The 19120-nt window shown below is 41.8% G+C and overlaps 1 protein-coding gene across 1 annotated transcript in view; it reads right to left on the reverse strand.

Moving 5' to 3' along the window:
* Window positions 1–19120, reverse strand: part of ST3GAL1 (ST3 beta-galactoside alpha-2,3-sialyltransferase 1) — a 32145-nt gene that overhangs the window by 3401 nt on the left and 9624 nt on the right. Inside the window, exons 2-4 of the mRNA XM_044684407.1 lie at window positions 11782–11894; window positions 9189–9368; window positions 2489–2534 (exon numbers count right to left, since the gene is read on the reverse strand). Of these exons, the coding sequence (XP_044540342.1) occupies window positions 2489–2534; window positions 9189–9368; window positions 11782–11894 (339 nt within the window). The remainder of the gene's footprint in view (window positions 1–2488; window positions 2535–9188; window positions 9369–11781; window positions 11895–19120) is intronic.

Here is a 19120-nt window from a genome sequence, read left to right on the forward strand (position 1 = left end):
CATCCATGTTTTAGTGTATCTTTATTTATTTTGTTAAGTAGTTCCCAATTATGTTTTCATCTGGTTCAGACCAAACTTAGAATACTGTGGGCCCTGTGAGGCCTCATGTTTGATAACCTCCTTGTTATATGCTCACTTGTTTTTCAGTCACGTTTGACTCTTTGTGACCCTATCTGGGGTTTTCTTGGCAAGGATACTGGAGTGCTTTGCCATTTCTTTCTTTACCTCAATATTATAGATGAGGAAACTGAGGCAAGCAGGGGCTTGCCCAGAGTCACACAGCTAGTAAGTGTCTAAGGCTAGATTTAAACTCAGGTCTTTCTGACTCCAGGCCCAGTACTTTGATAACCTCTGCTGTAGTGGAAAGAACAATGGGCTGAAATCTGTTTGCCTCAGTTTCTTCATCTGTAAAATTGAGCTGGTGAAGGAAATGGCAAACCACTCCAGTATTTTTGCCAAGAAAACCCCAAATGGGGTCATGAAGAGTCAAACACATCTGAAAAATGACTGAACAATAATAGATAATAAAAAACAATAAAAATACTGAGGCCCTTTCTAGTTTTGGTACTGCAAGAGTTAGTGGGACACAGGCACACAGACACAGTCACACAGAGCTCCTGGAACTCGGTTTGCCTTGAGAACCCCTCGGATGCTGGTCTCTTCCTTCCAGACTTCTCTGGATGCGAGGCAGGAGGAGGCACAGAGGTTCCAGGGACTTCCCTGGCCTCCCCTCCCTTCTCTAAAAATCCTGACTAATTGGGGGATTTCAGATTCCCTCACTGCCGGAGATCTCCTGCCGAGTTGGTAATTATAGTAACAGTGAAACGCTTAGAAACCCCACAGGACTCTCTTTTCTTTGGGGACTGGGAGGTTAATTGGTGAGATTTCTGTGTCCTCTTCTCACTTCTGGAGACATGTGAGTGACTGCCCAGGAAGGAGTTGGGGGGCCCTGGCAGGGCACCCGTGGTGGCTGTGCCTTTCTCTCAGGGTGCCAGTCAGTTCCTCGTGGGGACGGAGGGAGGCAGAGAGGGAGGAGGAGGATTTCAGGAGCTGGTGTTCATTTTTCTGATGGAGAAAGCAGGCCTCTTTAATTTAGTAGGCACGAAGGGAACAAGGGACCCAGATGCTAAGTCTTGGCTTTAAACAAATTGGCTAGGCAACCCTGAACAAATCACTTGCCTTCCCTTGGCCTCGGTTTCTCCATTGGTGAAAGAAAGGGGTTGAATCTGATGATTTCCAAGATCCTTTCTAGACCTGTGACCATTATTCCAGGAATACTGGGGGTCCTGGGGTAAGCCTGGACAAAAGGTCTCCTCACTCCCAACCCTTCCCACTCCTACTACCTCGGTATTGACTGAAGACTTTGGAGGGGGGTTAAATACTGGATTAAACATTGAGGAGAGAAGGGAGAAATCCAAAAGAACAGGGAGGTGGTCCTTGTCCTCAAGGAGTTGAAGTTTGGCATTTGTTGACTCAGGGTTTGAAAAGCTAAACTCAGCCTCTGTTCTATATAACTCGATGCTTTTTAGGGGCTATTTGTGCTAATCTTTGCACCCACTCCTTCCCTGCCTCTTCGAGTAAAGTAAAATCAGAATGAACTTTAGAAGACAAGAAACCTCTCTAACATCCTACAGTCTTCAGAAGACTGTAGGTTTAGAGCTGAAGGGGGCTTGACAAGTCTCCGAAGAGGGAGAGGGGTAAGAGGACTTGTCCAGGAACACACAGGGAGCCAGGGGCATTTTATAGATGGGGAAATGGGGGTACCATAAGGCTAAATAGCTCACAAAAGGTCACACAGCTAGGAAGTGTCTGAGGCAAATTCATACCTAGGTTTTCCTGATTCCAAGTCTACCAGACCTGATGGCCTTTCAACAGAGAATAATCTAATTCTAGGTCTGTGCGTTAGGGGCTGGGGAAAAGGTACGGCGGTATTCTTGGAGGGATGAGAAGGGAGTATGATGTAGGAGGAAGAGGAGCAGGTTTGTGGGGGGCCTTGGGCAAGACCTATTTCCTCTCTGAGAGGCAGATTCCCCACCTGCAAAATGGGTATAATAATACCTGGCTTAGCTTATGAGGTCATGAAATCAAACAAGGGGATGGAGGGAAAAGTCCCTTATGCCATTTTAAAGAATATCAGCTAGCTGGAAAGATCTTCATGGACTGATGCAGAGTGAAATAAGCAGAACCAGCAAAACATTGTACACAGTAATAGCAATATTGTGGAATGATCAATTATGAAAGACTTAGCTACTTTCAGCAATACAATGATCTGGGACAATTCTGAGGGACTTAGGACAAAAATTACTATCCACCTCCAGAGAAAGAACTGTTGGAGTCAGAATGCAGAGGAAAGCATATGATTTTTCAATTGTTTATTTGAGTTTATGTTTTGGTGTTTTGGTTTTATAAGGTTACTCACAAAAAAGCCATGGCAAATAAATTAAATTAAAAGTAAGAATATCAACTAGCATCATTACCACTGACTCACCTTTTCTCTGTTCACATGTATTTTTCGAGGAACAGGGACATACGTGCTGGAAAGAAAAGGGAAAAGAGTGGAGTTAGTAATGATATTATATTATAATAATAGTAATTAATAACATTTATAGAGTGCCTCAAAGCTTGCCAAATATTTTAAATATGCATTTGATCTTCACAATAATCCTGCAAGGTAGATATTATTATTATTCCCATTTTGCTCAGGGATACATGGTCTCTTTGACCCCAACCCATGAATGCCTTACTAAAAATCAGAGCAGCTCTGCCCAAATACTCCTGAGTAAGTGGCTACACTGATGAGGGGAAGCAACTCTTGGAGGCAAATAAGAGAAGGAATAATTAGGACATGGCACTATTCGGAGAGAGGAAAGAATGCAGACCTGGGTTTGGACGCCAAACCTGCCTTTGATGCATATTACTATTATAGCCTTTGGCAAATGACTTGGCATTCCTGTATCTTAGTTTCTTCACCTGTAAAATGAGGTGGAATGAGGTGGAAGGGGACATCAGATGACCTCTGAGGTCCCTCCCAGCCAGAGAACTAGAATTTTGAGATCTTTGGGCAGTCACACAACCAGAGCCTGCCATATGATGGCCACCAGGGGGCACTGGTGATTAGTTTTTGAGTCCTTTTTTTAATAGAGATTCCCTTTAGAGTTGAAATTGATCCATCAGTTAAATACTTCATTTTACAGAAGAGGAAACTGAGACTCTGAAAAGTTATTTCATTTTACAGCTAAGGAAACTGAGACCCTGAAAAGCGAAGTAAGGTCACATAAGATGTAAATGGGTCAGAGATTGAACTCAGATTAGATTTAGATCTGGGAGGATCTAGTTTTCATTCAAACCTCTCATTTTCAGGTGAGGAAACTGAAGTTGAATGGGAAAATGACTGGACTGAAGTCATACAGGCACAGAGACAGGATATGAACCCAGGTTCTTTGCCTTGAAATAATGGAATTTCCCTTCCACCAAAATATAGCTAAGATTGTTACGGCCCAAATAGGTTTTCTAATTTTCCCATTTTACAGATGAGGAAGGCTAGAGAGAGGTTTTCCCCTTCGCCTCCCATACACTGTGCCTCACACATTTGGAGCACTGTACTACAACTGACAGATAAAAAAATGACCAGATTTTGCTCACTGCCCACAGGAAGAGGAGAAGCTTCTCGTCCCTGGAACCATCAAATGCAAGAGTTTAAAGAGAATTCAGTGGTCATGGTGAAGAAGCATGTGGTGGTGAGAAAAATGAAGGAACTGGAAGCTAACAACCAGCTTCAATGATCATTAACAATGTTGGACGCGAGGCAAGTATCTGAGACTGCTTCCTCATCTATAAAATGGGAAAAAACAATACCTGCCTTACTTCATGGGGTTAATGTGAGGAAGGAGCTCTGTAAATTTTAAAGGGCTGCAGAAATGGGAGGCATCATTATTCATTATAATGGTAATGATTAATTATAACAATAAATAATAATTCTGCTTCTGCATAGGTTTTTTAGCACTGACCTATTGGAAAGAAATTAGAGGAGGAAAGAAAGTTTGTAACCTTGAATCTGTCATCCTTGGTCTTAGCTCTGATAAAGGATTTTTTTGGGTGGGTAAGGGGAGTTGGGGGTGGGGGCAGAAATGAAAGCGTTTTGTATTCCTTCTGAACCATGCATTCTAAAATATTGTAAAAAGCACTGTAATCGAATTTACAACGGATCATTTCTAATTCTTTTTAAAAAATTAAATCTTGCACAAAATAATTAAATTTAAATTACATTTAAAAGTATTTAGAGTTAAATTGTTTTAAATGTGATTTAGTGAAAATTATTTAAAATTAAAATTATTATTGACACTGTTAATAATAATAATAATAAATTTCAAGTACACACTTTAGCTGCGTCAATGAAGACATATGGAGTGAAGGGACTTGTCTAAGACCACACAAGAAGCCAGTGGCAAAACAGAGATGAGAACCTTGGCCTCAGCTCTACCCTCGCCAGGACATCATGCTGATTCCCTTTCTGTGTCGTCTTACCCTAACTTTACAAAGTTTCCTGCCATCCTGAGAAGCATGAGCCAGTAAGCAATAGGTCAACTGAAGGGTGGTGGGGAGGAATGGTGCAGATGCAGAAAAAGCCTTTGACAAAATACAACATTCATTCCTATTGAAAACCCTGGAAAGTATAGGAATAGAAGGACCTTCCCTAAAAGTAATAAACAGTATATATCTAAAAGCATCAACAAGCATCATCTGCAATGGGGATAAATTAGAAGCCTTCCCAATAAGATCAGGAGTGAAACAAGGATGCCCATTATCACCTCTTTTATTTAACATTGTACTAAAAACATTAACAGTAGCAATCAGAGAAGAAAAAGAAATTGAAGGTATCAAAATAGGCAATGAGGAGACTAAGCTATCACTCTTTGCAGATGATATGATGGTCTACTTAAAAAATCCTAGAGAATCAACTAAGAGGTTGGTAGAAATAATCAACAACTTTAGCAATGTTGCAGGATACAAAATGAATGCACATAAATCATCAGCATTTCTATACATTTCCAACACATTAGAGCAGCAAGAGGTAGAAAGAAAAACACCATTTAAAATCACTCTAGGCAATATAAAATATTTAGGAATCTATCTGCCAAGAAGCTATTCTGATTGTACAGACCAGAAAAACTGAGTCTTGGAAAAGTTAAGTGGCCTTGCCCAGGGTCACCCAGCTGGTTAGTATCTGAGATAGGACTTGGATTCAGACCTTCCTGACTCTGGACCCCATACCCTATGCACTCTATAGTCCTTGCTGCCTTTCTAAATTGGGTTTCTGAGAATAAGCAAAACAAATTAAATCCTTTTCCCTATAGGATAGTCCTTTGCACGCTTGAAGACAGCTATTATTTCTCTTCCTGCTAAACAGCTTTGGTTCTTCAAACTATTTTCTCCATTAAGTCAGTCAGCTATCATTAAGAGAAGAGTCAAAGAGAGTTGAAAGTGATATATGGTACAGGGTGAGCCAGTCAGTAATTTGGAATTTGAACCCAGGCCATCCACCCCTGGATCCTGGGTGTTCGCCAGGCTGCTGCTTCCGTCTCCTTTCTCCAGTGCCCTCTGGTTGACCATGGAGACAATTTATCATCAAGTCAAAGGCAGGGCCTGGTAAAGCTGTGCTGGCGGCTGAGGCCAGGGAGGGAAGCCAGATGGAAGTCTCGGAGGAGACACGCTGACAGGATCCAGAGCCCCAGGGGAGGCCGGTGGTCAAGGAGGTCCCAAAGATTGCGACTGGACATCCTCTCCGTGGTCGGGGGGAAGGAACAAGAGAAAAGGAAATAGATTTTCCCTGCGAATGATTTCTCTGACTTATTTCTGCTCAGCTCACCACTTGGGCAAGTAGTCTCTGTACCCCACTTTCTTTGTCCATCAAGTAAAGGGGTTGGGAATAAATAACCCTGAAAGGTTCCTCTAGCTTTTGCATTAGATTCTTGGGGGATAACTTGGCTTCTGATTCCCTATAATATGCAATAAAGGGATCAAATACAAAATTTTGTGTTTGGTCCTTAAAGCCTTTCATAACTTGCCTCCTTACCCCCTAGATCTTGCTTTCTCATATCGTGCATCCTCGCAGGCCAGCAGCTTGGACTCCTGGCTGTTCCTCCAACCAGACATTCCATCTCACTCTGGGCATTTTCACAGGCTGTCCTCCATGCTCCAAATGCTCTCCTTCCTTATCTCAGCTCCCTGGCTAAAATCCCACCTTCAACAGGAAGCCCCTCCCAATCCCAAGAATTCTAGTGCCTTCCTTCTGTTGATTTCCTTCAGGTTTTTGTCTATATCTTGTTCCTACCTAGATGTTTGCATGTTGGCTCCCCTGTTAGACTCTTAGGCTTCTTAGATCTCAGGAAACCTGTTTTGCCCTTCTTTGAATTCCTGGGGCTTAACACAGTACTTGGCACATAGTAGGTCTTAAAAAAAATAAAACCTTTACCTTTTGCCTTAGTATCAATTCTAAGACAGAAGAGAGTCAAGGGCTAACATTGGGATTAAGTGACTTTCCCAGAATCTCACAGAAGGTCTTTATAAAGACTTGTTAACACCCAAAGCAGGGAAGGGACACGAGCTCTCTTGGTGGGCGAGGTGACTGTGGACGATGCATGTTCAATAATTCTGAGACACGACAGGAGGAGTCCCTCTCTCGGAAATTTGAAGGAAGAAGATTCATAGAAGCATTGGCACTTGTAATGAGGGGACTCAAGATCCTAACATGAGTTAATAGGAGGACCAGACCTGACTCCTGACTCCTGCAGGCCAGCTGACTTTCCACTATGAGGCAGTTACTAAAGGCATTTTATTATTATCTTTTTTTCAGATGAGGAAACAGGCTCAGAGAGTGATTCATCCATAGGCAAAGTTATTCAGTGTCAGGGAGGAGATCTGAAGCCAGGTCTTCCTCATGCTAAGCTTTTTTTTTTCTCTCCGTCTATTGAAATCTTTTTTCTTCAAGGCTTGCCATGAGTTAAATCCTCCATAATCCTCAGTTAAAAGGGCTTTACTCAAATTTTCTTATATAACTTCATTACCTTAACTCATACTTATTTGCATTTATTATTATCCCCTCCCTCTTCTCAATAGATTATAAATTCCTTGAGGGCAGAGACCATTGATTCATTCATTTACTTATTCAGAAAGATTTATTAAATGCCTGCTATGTCAGGGGTGAGATGGTAAATACTGAGGACAGTATATTGATTCAGTTTTAAAATGAAATATTATCTATTTTTTTGCATTTTATTTCATTAAATATTTCCCAATTACATTTTGCTGGGGAATGCTGTAAGCATTGAGTCATCAAGAATTATTCTCTGGTGTTGGCCAAATACCAATCCTCTCATTAGCCCCTTTTCCACAATGGCAGACCACACATGAGAAGACTTCCTTTCTTTGGCTTCAATGGGAACCAGTTATCTCACTCTGAGAAAGTAACTCTCCAAATCCACAAAACCAGCCCCAGAAAGGAAACTGGGGTCCAGCACTAAGCAAGTTTCCTGGTCTAAAAGGTGTTAGAGGTGAATCTCTCTTGAGGACTCACTTGCTTTTTGATGTTGCAGGTAGCTCTCATGACTTGGGAATATGTTACGTTCGGTTCTGTGAACTGGACAGACTTGGTCAAAGACAGAAGTTATCCCTTTCTTACATGACGTTCTGGACATGTCTCTGCTCTAGAGAGCTCTCTACAACGCAGAGAAGGGGTGAACTGGGGTGGCAGGTATTCAGTGGATAAAGAAACAATCTAGGGGTTAGAAGGGACCTCGGAAGTCATCCTGCCTCCCTTTCTCATTTTACAGATGAGAAAACAGAGGTCCAGAGATTCTACAGCTTGTTCCAGGTCCCAGGACTTTCAGATTTTGAAGTGATAGAAACTGGAGATTATCTAGTCCAAAACCTTCATTTTTATGGATAATCATAAGAGCTAGCATTTATATAGCACTGAAGGTTTGCAATATCCGTTACAAATAATCTCTCATTTTATCCTTACAATAGCCTGGGAGGGAAGTGCTATTATCCACATTTTATAGTTGAAATTAACTGAGGCAAAGGGTAAGTGACTTGCCCCAGATCATAGATCTAGAAAGTATGGGAGGCTGGTTTTAAATTAACATCTTAAAATCACATCTTAAATTCACATCTAAGCCCAGGACTCTACCCACTCTACCACCTGGCTGCCTCAGTTTAAACAGTTACCTTTGGGCTAAGAACTTGGGGAAAGAGCACAGAACAGGAAATCAAGGGTTAAAACAGGAAGACTAGGGCTGAGGTGAAGTGTTAATAATTTGTGAAATGAGGTACTGAACTAGATTTCTTGAAATCTAGTGCCCAGTACGGTCCTGATAATTTCTCAATGATATATTGCCAAATTCCCTATACTTTACCCAATTGATGAAGTCCAGCCCCAGGAAGGTTTCATAAGGAAAAATTCTGCTATGTAATTTTGGACAGTTTGGGGGTCTCAAGTCTTCTGAAGAGTCAAGAGGAACAACTTTTGTCTTTGACCAAGTAAGTCCAGTTAATAGAACTGAATCTAGCTTAATCCCAAGTCATGAGAGCTACCTGGGACATCAAGAGGCAAGCAAGTCCTCAAAGGTGAATTGGCTCTAACACATTTTACACCTTTCTGGTAACTTGTTAGGTGCCAGACCTTAGTTTACTGCTCAGTCCAACTTCCCTCCTGGGGCTTGTTTTGTGGATTTGGAGAGTCCCCTTCTCAGAAGGGTTTGGTGACTCAGAATACTCTGGTGTTGGCCAAATGCCAATTCCTATAATTAGCCCCTTTCCAGAAAAGGCAGGTCACACAAATGAGAGGACTTCCTTTCTTTTACTTCAAGGCTTCCATACCTGATGCCTAGGAATTCCCCTGCATGCTCTGCCTTAGTGATTAATCCATCTCAGGCCTCAGCTTCCACCCTCCATAGCATCCTCCATTCTGCAGTCTCTTCCAGATCTAAAGCCTTCCTTCTGTTGATTATCTTTAGTTTTTTGTCTATATCTGGTTCACATCTAGTTGTTTGCACGTCGTCTCCCTATCTTGGAACATTCTACTTTCTTTGCTTCAACCTCCTCTCTTTGAAGGACACTTTCAGTTCTAAAAGCCCACAATGCTTGCAATTATTAGGGAGAGAACATCTTGGTGCCCTGGGTTGACTTACAAGTTGATGGTCCCTTTGGTCAGAGCACTGACCAGCCACTGCAGGTCCATGGTCTTAAAGGGAACCAGGATCATGCTGACGTTTCCTGCCAGCTCCCGGAAACTCTCGGGGTACACCAAGTGGTGAGTAGTCTTTCTCCCAACATCGACTTCAAACCCTGCTGTGGGGGCTCGGTTCATTCTGAAAAGAGAAAAGAAGGAGGACAGGTAAAGAGATGAGAGAGGAAGGGACAGACCATCCATAGGAACTATTTCTCAGGTTTGGCATTGATTCCTCCCTGGGTTAGTTGGGGGAAGTCACTTTTCTTGAGGATTTAGGTTCTTCTGGACTAATTGTCCTCAAAGGGCCCTTCCAGCTTTAACATTTTATGATCCTAGCAGGGATTTTTTTCACTCGACACTTTTTAACAGGCTCAGCATCACTTTGGCGAGTCACCTAGGGGTTCAGTGAGTAGAACAGGAATCTGGAAGGTGACCTCATCTGACCTTCTGAAGGTACAAAAACCTGGGGCTCAAGAGAGACTAGAGGTTCATGGGGATAAGGGAGTAGGTGATCTCAGAGACTGCTTAGGACCCCTCTACAGCTCTTTGCTGACCCAGTCCATTGCATCTTAAATATGGTGTGCCACATATGGGATGCTACAAGGTCTTGGTTTTAAAAATGAAAATGATATTACCAATTAATCAATGTTTTTTTAAACCCTTATCTTCTGTCTTAAAATCAATACTGCATATTGGTTCCAAGGTAGAAGAGCAGTAAGGGCTAGGCAACAGAGGTTAAGTGACTTGCCCAGGGTCACACAGCTAGGAAGTGTCTGAGGTTGGATTTGAACCTAGGACCTCCTGTCTCTAGGCCTGGCTCTCTATCCATTGAGTTACCCAGTTGCCCCAATCAATGAACATTTATTAAGCATCTACTATGTGTTAGGCACTGTGCTAAGCCATGGGGATACAAAAGACCAAGGAAAATCCCTGCCTTTGAGCAGCTTATGGGGGAGACCACATGCAAACAGCTATGTATAAACACACTAAGATACAAAATCAACCAGTCAATCAATATTTATCAAATATCTACTATATGTCAGGAACTGTGCTCAGTTCTTGGGATACAAAAAAGGGCTAAGCCAGTCTCCACTATTAAAGAGCTCAGAACCTAATGAGGGAGGCAACATGCAAACAATTATTTACAAACAAGTTAACAAGATAAACTGGAAATAACAGAGGGAAGTCAGTGGAACTAAGAGAGTTGTGAAAGGTAATAGTAATAACAATTTGCATTTTTATAGTTTGATAATTTTAAAAGTAAGTAGAGTGTCTGAATTGATTTTTACAATATCCTCATGAGATGGTACAACTTTGATCATCTCCATTTTGCAGATGAGGAAAATAAGGTTCAAAAAGTTTTAAGTGACTTTGGGAGTCACAGCTAAGGGCAGAGCTGGAATTTTAGTGTAAATCTTCTGATTTCCATCATGGTGGGGTCCCCCCTCCCATTCTACCATGCATCCTTTAGGCAGGAGTGCTATTATAATGAGATCCTTTGCAAAATTTACTAACGGAATCTCCCTGCATGGGGCCCAAGATAAATCAGCCTTAGATAAATTATAGTGAATAGTGTTAGAATAGCAAGACTGCAGAATGTACATTAGTAGCATCACTCTACATTTCTGAGCTGCCATTGGCCTAATCCCTTGGATGTCATGGAACCCTACCTGTGACCTTCTAATATTACCTTGGAATAAGGGGCTACATTTGGGATTCAGCTCCCCAAAGGCAGGGATTATTTCATTTTTGTCTTTGGGTCCCCAACTTCTAATAGAGGACCTGGTGCGAAACAGCTGAATGAGTGAATAAATAAATGAATGAATGTAATTAATGGTAATGGCTACTGACTAGAACATATGGTCTTGGACCTAGAGAATGTTTCTTACCAAAGCTTTATGTCTTTCTCAGTGCCTTATATAATGCTCTGCTTATAATTATCCATCTGTTCATCTGTCTACATTTCCATCTTTCAATCTGTCTGCCTGTCTATCTGTCTACTTGTCTATCCATCTGTCTGTCCTAGCTATCTCTATTTAACTCTCTATTTATCCTCTATCTATCCATCTATCATCTATCGATCTTTTTGTCCATATATCCATCTGTCCATCTATCTGTCTATCCATCTGTCTGTCCTATCTCTCTATTTAATATCTATTTATCCTCTATCAATCCATCTATCATCTATCAATCTTTTTGTCCATCTATTCATCTATCCATCTATCTGTCTATCCATCTGTCTGTCCTATCTAATTCTCTATTTAACTATCTATTTATCCTCTATCAATCCATCTATCATCTATCAATCTTTTTGTCCGTCTATCCATCTGTCTTTCTGTCTTTCTATACGTCCATCATCTATCTATTTATTTATTCATCTCTCTATCTGTCCTATCTATTTATCCATCCATCTACACATGTACATATATGTAAGATTGTGTAAACTTTAAAGTGCAATGTAAATAAGTTATTCTCTATTTAACTATCTATTTATCCTCTATCAATCCATCTATCATCTATCAATCTTTTTGTCCGTCTATNCGGCACAGCGCCTGCAGACCAAAGGCCCCTTCTTCAGGAACGGGTCGACGTCGCCGGGAATGACGCTGAACAAGTCCATGAAGGTCTCATTTAGTTTCTTGGGCGTTCTCTCTCTCTGAAGTTTCTGTGAGCAAAGGACCGGAGGAGACACACGTTCAACAAAAATGCCCTCAGCGCGGCAGCCAGAAAGCTCATCTGCTGCTGGAGGCTGGTGGGGGGAGAAGGTGGAGACGTCTCTTTGTCAAAAGGGCCTCTGAATTCCACAGTAGGCCATCTGCTGTGTTATCAAGTGGGGAAAAAAAGCTAACAGGAAGTGAGTACTGGCATTTCCTGTAAGATCATCTCACTTCCTGTTAATTTTTTTTTTCCCCCCAAACCCTTACTTTCCATTTTGGAATCAATACTGTGCTCTGGTTCCAAGGCAGACGAGCAGTAAGGGTTAGGTAGTGGGGGTTAAGTGACTTGCCCAGGGTCACACAGCTAGAAAAGTGTCTGAGGCCAGAATTGAACCCAAATCCTCCTGTCTCCAGGCCTGGCTCTCCATCCACAGAGCCACCTAGCTTCCCCCTCTCTGTTAGGTTAGTGAATAATGCTTTGGACTGTTTCAGAGTGGAGGAACAATGTCGCTGCCTCTCTTTTCATCTCCATGGCCTGATAACTGATGGACTGATTAATGTACCAAAGAGCCTGGCTGTCCAGATGTCACTAGGAAAGACTTTAGGATTGATTCCATGTAGACCCAGGCCAGCATTCTGAGCATGGCTTTTGTTGGTTGGTGTGTTTTTTTTGGGGGCAAGAATGTGTACTTTTCACTCAGCACCCTCGAGGACTGAGCGTGCTCCCTCTGAGGATAGAACAGCAGAAGAGATGAGAAAGTAGGTTGGAGGAGCTTCCTTAATAAGATTTCCTAAAGAATCAGCACGTGCTGGCATGGCACATGGATTCAAATGAGCCCCTAAACCATGCATTTCTGGGTGCCCCAATCTGGAAGGAAGAAATGTCGAGCCTGGAACCTTTGACAACTTTTCTTTCCATCTTTCCCCCAAGGCTCTGCCCAACAGGTATGTCCACACTCAGCAATCTGGCCGGCACTCCTGGGGTCTGCCTAGGACAATATTGCTATCCTGGAAATTGTGGGGGAAATGCTCTTAGCATTACTGGAACTTAGAATACAGAAAAGATGGCTATTTTCATTAAAAATAAAAACAACCTTAACATACAGAGAGAACTAGGTGAAAACAGCAGTCCCATCTTGTCAGGGTTATCCTAGAAGGGATCCTTCTTTAAGTTTAAATTTTAAGTTTAAATTTCAGTTTAAATGGGACTAAACGCTCTCTGATATCACCTTTCAATTCTGAGATGGACTCTACTCTGTGTCTGCGGCTCTGCCTGGTTTCAGCTTCATGGAATAAGATGATCCTCTCAGGATAAGCTCGTCATTTCTAATCTCAGCTGGCACCATCTCCCTCTGCCTCCTTTCCCCTGCTGAAAGGAAGCATGGAAGACCAAACGCCTCCTCGTGGCTTCCTTTAGAGAGGGCAGAAACTGGACTCTCACCTCTCTCTACTTTGCCTGGTTTCAACGCTATGGAAAAAATACCCCTGGCTGGATCCCCCCTGGTCTCTGTTACCCCTATTTTCCTGACTCTTTGTGTGTCTCCCCACCCCCTACCCTTCCCATCACATCATAAGTTCCTCAAGGGCAGAGACTTTCTATTTATTAATTGTATCCCCAGTGCCTGGTACATAGTAGGTGCTTAATAAATGTGCATTAGTTTGGATTGAGTTTCATTCAATCAACAAGTATTTATAATGGGTTTATTTTGTGCCACACACTGTATGGAGTGCTGAAGATAAAAAGAAAAATTAAAAAATAGTCCCTGCCCTTCAGGAACTTGTATTTTAATGGGGCAGACCACAAATACACTAATTGATACATAGAAAATAAGTACAAAAGAGTTGGAAGGTGGCCTTAGAGGGGCTCCAGAAAAAAGCCTTCTGCAGGAGTTAACATTTAAGGGAGGCAGAGGTAGAGATAAACAAGGAGAGCATTCCAGGCATGGAGAACAGGCATTAATGATGGAGGTGAAAACTGGAGATCATGTGTGAGGAACAGCACAGAGGCCAGAGTACATGGAGAGGAGTAATGTTTTTAAGGACTTTTCAAATACAAAGGGCCAACCAGTGAAGGGCTCCCTCGACTAAAGAAAAGGCTTTCTATTTGAACCTAGAGGTAATAGTGAGTTTCTATGGTCCTAAGTTACCAGGAAGGCATATTTCAGCTCAACAAAAAGGGTTGCTACCTAACAATTAGAGATACCCCCAAAATAGAATCTGCTGCTTTCTGAGGTTGTAGGCTATAATTAAGGGGAAATTTTCAGCTTCAAACTCTGAGTCAGCAAAAGTACTTTACTCTTCCTAGGTTCTGAGATTTCACTGAAGTGGGTTCTCCCTCCATGGAAAAAGTCACAGCCCCTCCAAAATATGGCAGACTGTTTTTGAGAGTGGTTGAGTCAACAAAAAAGGCTTTAAAAAATCAGTTTACATCCATAAAACTCCATTGAACCTATGGGGTTCCACTGAATTGTGTCTAGTTTTATGAGAGATGCCAGAGGAATCAAAAACACAGTTCCTACTCAAGTGGAATAGGGCTGCCTTGAGAAGAGAAACCAAAAATCCCTAGTCTGGTAATATCATGACCATTGGACCAGCAGGAGACCAGGGTTCTTTGGCCCTGGCCCTAATCACTTTCTAGGTGACAGTGGGTAAATCATTTCCCTATGATGGACCTTAGTTTTCTCATCTATAAAGTGAAGTGGTTGAAGTAAGTGATCCCTAAGGTCACTTCCAGCTCTAAATTAGATGACTGTATTTGTATGGATTTCAAATGCATGAGACACTGGTGTCTCACACTGGGGTCCCTTGAAGGGAAGACAGATCTTTCCCAAAGATCTTTAGAATGGAGAAAAGGATCCCCTGAATTACATGGTGACCCAATTCTCCTTTGCCATTTCGGGATCCAAAGATTGTGTGGATTCTTGATGGGAATAATAGCCAGAAGACCTAAGAAACACCAAGAGATTTATTGCAGACATAGAACTTTGGTTCTATCTTTAACAGATACAATAAAAGACTTGTAAAGCATGGGCTACCTCAGGATGTAGTGAGTTGAATATTATTATTATTTTTTAAACTCTTCCCTTCCATCTTGGAATCAATACTGTATATTGGTTCCAAGGCAGAAGAGCTGTAAGGGCTAGGCAATGGGGGTTAAGTGACTTTCCCAGAGTCACACAGCTGGGAATTAAATAACATTAATGGTATCCAAGGAGAAGCTAGATGAAAACATGTAGGAAGATCTGGGTTCAAATTTGTCTTCTGATACTCTAGCTGTGTGAGCCTGGGCAAGCCACTTGAATCTTTCAAGTCTTCATTTGCAAAATGAGAATAATAAGAGCCATTTTTGTTGTTTAGTCATTTCAATTGTGGCTGACTCTTTGTGACCCCATGTGGGGTTTTCTTGGCAAAGAAACTAAAGTGGTTTGCCATTTTCTCTTTCTCCAGCTCATTTCACTGAAGGGAAACTGAGGCAAATAGGGTTGAGTAACTTGTCCAAGCTCATACAGTTATTACGTACCTGAAGCCAGGTTTGAATTCAGCAAGTTTCTTGACTCCAAGTCCCATACTCTATCCACTGTGCTGCCTAGCTGTCCTTCTAAGAGTCAACAAAAGTGTTTTACTCTTCCTAGATTCTGAAATTTCACTGAAGTCCATGATGGCAATGGGTTGGATTTCTTAGTCCTTTGCTTGGCCCTGAAAGGCCCTCACAACTTGGCCCCTTCCTGGCTTTTGAGTTTTCTTACATTTTATACCCCTCCACAAATTCTAGAGTCCTGAACCCTGATCCCATTGTCTTCCCCACACACACGTGGAATCCCATCTTTTGTCTCATTGTCTTCTCCCTGGCTGCCCCCCATACTCTCTCTCTTCATTGTCTCCTAATCTCTCCAGCTTCCTTTGAGACTTCAGCTTGAAAATCTATAAAATCTATTTTAAACTGAAAGGAGACCTTTCACTGTCCTTCCATCTACTCTCTATTTATCTTTTATGTACTCAGAAGAAATTCATGTTTGTGCCCCTCATTAGAATGTGAACTCTTGACTATAAGAATATAAAGAAAAAGAAGGACAATGAATGCTGCAAAATTACAAAGGACAAACTGGGCCCCCAAGAACAGATCTCTGAGGATGGATCCCTCCCCTGATTCCACTGCCAGGGAGTAGTTGGTGGCAGGGAACAACACATTTCATATACTATCAGATTGGTTTTTTTTTGATGTATTGATCAGTTTGCTGATTTGATTTCTCTTTCTCCTTTTATTTCCCCTTCATTTTTTTTTCTTTGTCATAAGAGATGACTTTCTAAGAAGGGGAAAGGATAAAAAGGGGAAGTTTAGGCAATGTAAAAAAAGTAATATCAATAAAAATGTAAAAAATGTGAGGAAAAAAATAATTTCTTGATGACAGACACTGTTCTTATCTTATCTTTGTTTCTCCAGTGCTTAGCAGTGTCTGGCATATGGTAAAACACCTAATAAATACTAACTGACTGACTCATTCCCTAGTATACTATGGTAAGAGTTATGGACCAGGTTCTGGATTTAAAAGTCCAAAAGAAGACTTAGAACATTTTTCAATCCTTTCTGGGTCAGTAGAGCCTGAAGGTCATATTCAAGAGTGTAACATATCAGTCAATGCACAAGCATTTCTATTGGAACTAAGGAAAAACAATCAAAAAACTTTTGCAACAAGCAGACTGTCTAAAGCTGTAATGGGCTGTCTCTGACTCTCCCTCACTACAGACTTTTCAGTGACTTGTAGTGATGCCCCAGAATGGATTTAGTTTAGGTCAGACTCTCCACTTTCTGGGGACCCTCCCAATTTTGAGGTTCTATGGTCCTGTGACTCTGGGAGGGTGTAGTTATTCCCACAGGTTAGCCATTGCCCCAAAGCAGCCCAGTTTTCCTTGGTAACGGCAATAACATTTTCCTCTGAGGAAAGTCCTCAGCAGGACTGAATGCACCTGTTGGGAAGGAAATATTTTCTAACATGTTTTCTCTAGTGGAGGAAGGGAACGGGTGGGTATCTGGTTGAGTCACTAAGAGCCCAGTGACTGCAAGAATTCAGAACTCCAGTCCCCCACCTGAATGCTTGTTGGCTGTTGTGAGAAACCAGACCATTTGATGCAAAACAAATTTCCTGGCTTCTTCCCAGAGACTATAAAGTCTTCCCGTAGCAACCCCAAAAGCAAACACTCTTCCTTACCCTTTGTTTAATATGTTGTGTCACCCACAGGGGAGGCTGTGTAATTATTGCTAAATAGAGGCAGAAGGCATCTGAAATGTGGGCTTTGCACCTGTTAGGCTGCCCTGGGTTTCCGGGGAAGCCAATGGTCCACCAGGCAGAGGCAACCATGGGCTAAGGTGGAGGAGCCTCTTTACAGAGGACAAGAGATAGGCTCGGGCCCCCATCCAGGTAAATTTCCACTGGGCCAGGGTGGGGACCAAGCTTGATCGTGGTGCCTTCCCTCTTTGATAACCTCCTATTGATATGCTGAGCTTACTACCTCCATGGCCCTGGCATGTGTTCTCTTAGAAAAAATGAGATTTTTATCCAACCTTGTTTTCTGTTCTTGGATCCTTGGGACTTAGCACATTGTCACTGATTCATATTTGTGGACTCACTGAAGGTCTACCAAAGCCTTTGTGGGGACCACTGGGTCAACAAGAGGGTGCAGTGGAGAGAGCTTTTTGGATCCCAGAGTCAGTTCAAATTTAGTCTCAGATATTTACTCACTTTGTGACCTCTTAGCATCCTTACTTGTATATTAGGGATGGGGCAGCTAGATGGGGCAGCGCATAGAGTGCTGGGTTTTAAATAAGGAAGACTTGATTCAAATCTGGCCTCAGACACTTATTAACCACTAATTATTAAATTATTATTAAACCCTATTTGCCTTGGTTTCCTCATCTACATATGAGAAGGAAATGGCAAACCACATTAGTAATTTTACCAGAACAAAACAAAACAACCAAACACACCCAAAACAAAAGAGTTGGACTCAACTAGAACAATTAACCAATAACAAAAATTGGAGATAATCATGGCACTGACTTCCAAGGGTTGTTGTAAGGATTAAATTAGATAATATTTGTAAAGCCCTTTGCAAACTTTAAAGCAATCTAAATTTTTATTTAATATTATACTATATCATCATAAATTATATAACTATTATAACATTATTATAAATTATTATTACCAGCCCTCCCTTTCCCATGCCAGTTAATAGACTATTCTACTCATGCTAGCCCCTGAGTACACAGCCACAAGCATAAGATTTCTTCAGAAATCACAGTTAGTGCTGAGAGAGACCTCAGTGATCAATCTTGCCCAAATGCCTTATCTTTACCAAGAATGGGAATGATTCATAAAAGATCACACTAGCTAGAAAGAAAGAAAGCTGGGTTTAAAATCTACTTACTACTAGACCCCTCTGATTTCCCTTTTTTTCCCCCTTTAAAATCCTTATCTTCTGTTTTAGTATCCATTTTAAGTCAGAAGAGTGGCAAGGACTAAGCAATCAGGGTTAAGTGACCTGCTCAGGATCTATCATCTAAGACAGTGATGGGCAAACTATGGCCTGCAGGCCAGATGCAGCCCCCTGAAATGTTCTATCCCTTTGGGCCACATTATTCCTAATCTGACGAATACAATGAGTAGGATACAATACAATGAAACTTAGAAAGAGTTGCCTTAGAAACAGACCAACAGATGAGCATTTTCTTTCCTTTGGGCCCCTTCTTTAAAAAGTTTGCCCATCCCTGCTCTAGGAAGTATCTGAGGTGAGGTTTGAAGCCAGGACCTCCTGTCTCCAAGCCTAGCTCTCTATTCACTGAACCACCTAGCTTCCTCTCCCTCTGGCCGTTTTTGAATCAGTCATTTAGTCAACAAACATTTATGAAGTTCCTGCTGTGAATCAGGCATTGAATTGAGGGCTGGAAAGACAAAAGCACTATTCTTGTCCGGGAGAAACAATATGTAACTCACGAGGTACAATCAAGATATGTGGAAATGGAAGGTGGTGGAGCTTGACCTTCCAGCTTGAAGAAGACAACAGGCATCACACTGTTGGGGCCAAGAGTCAAAGGAAATCACAGAGGGAAGAGTCTAGCTGGGGGAGAGGGGAAGAATGGGGGGAAGAACTCCTGAAGAAGGGGGGTGATGGGAGCCCTTTAGACTTCTCCAGCACTCTCTGCATTATAAATGATTATAAATGAATTAAATATAAATAA

This window comes from Gracilinanus agilis, chromosome 1, assembly GCF_016433145.1.
Source record: "Gracilinanus agilis isolate LMUSP501 chromosome 1, AgileGrace, whole genome shotgun sequence".
Taxonomy (NCBI): Eukaryota; Metazoa; Chordata; class Mammalia; order Didelphimorphia; family Didelphidae; genus Gracilinanus; species Gracilinanus agilis.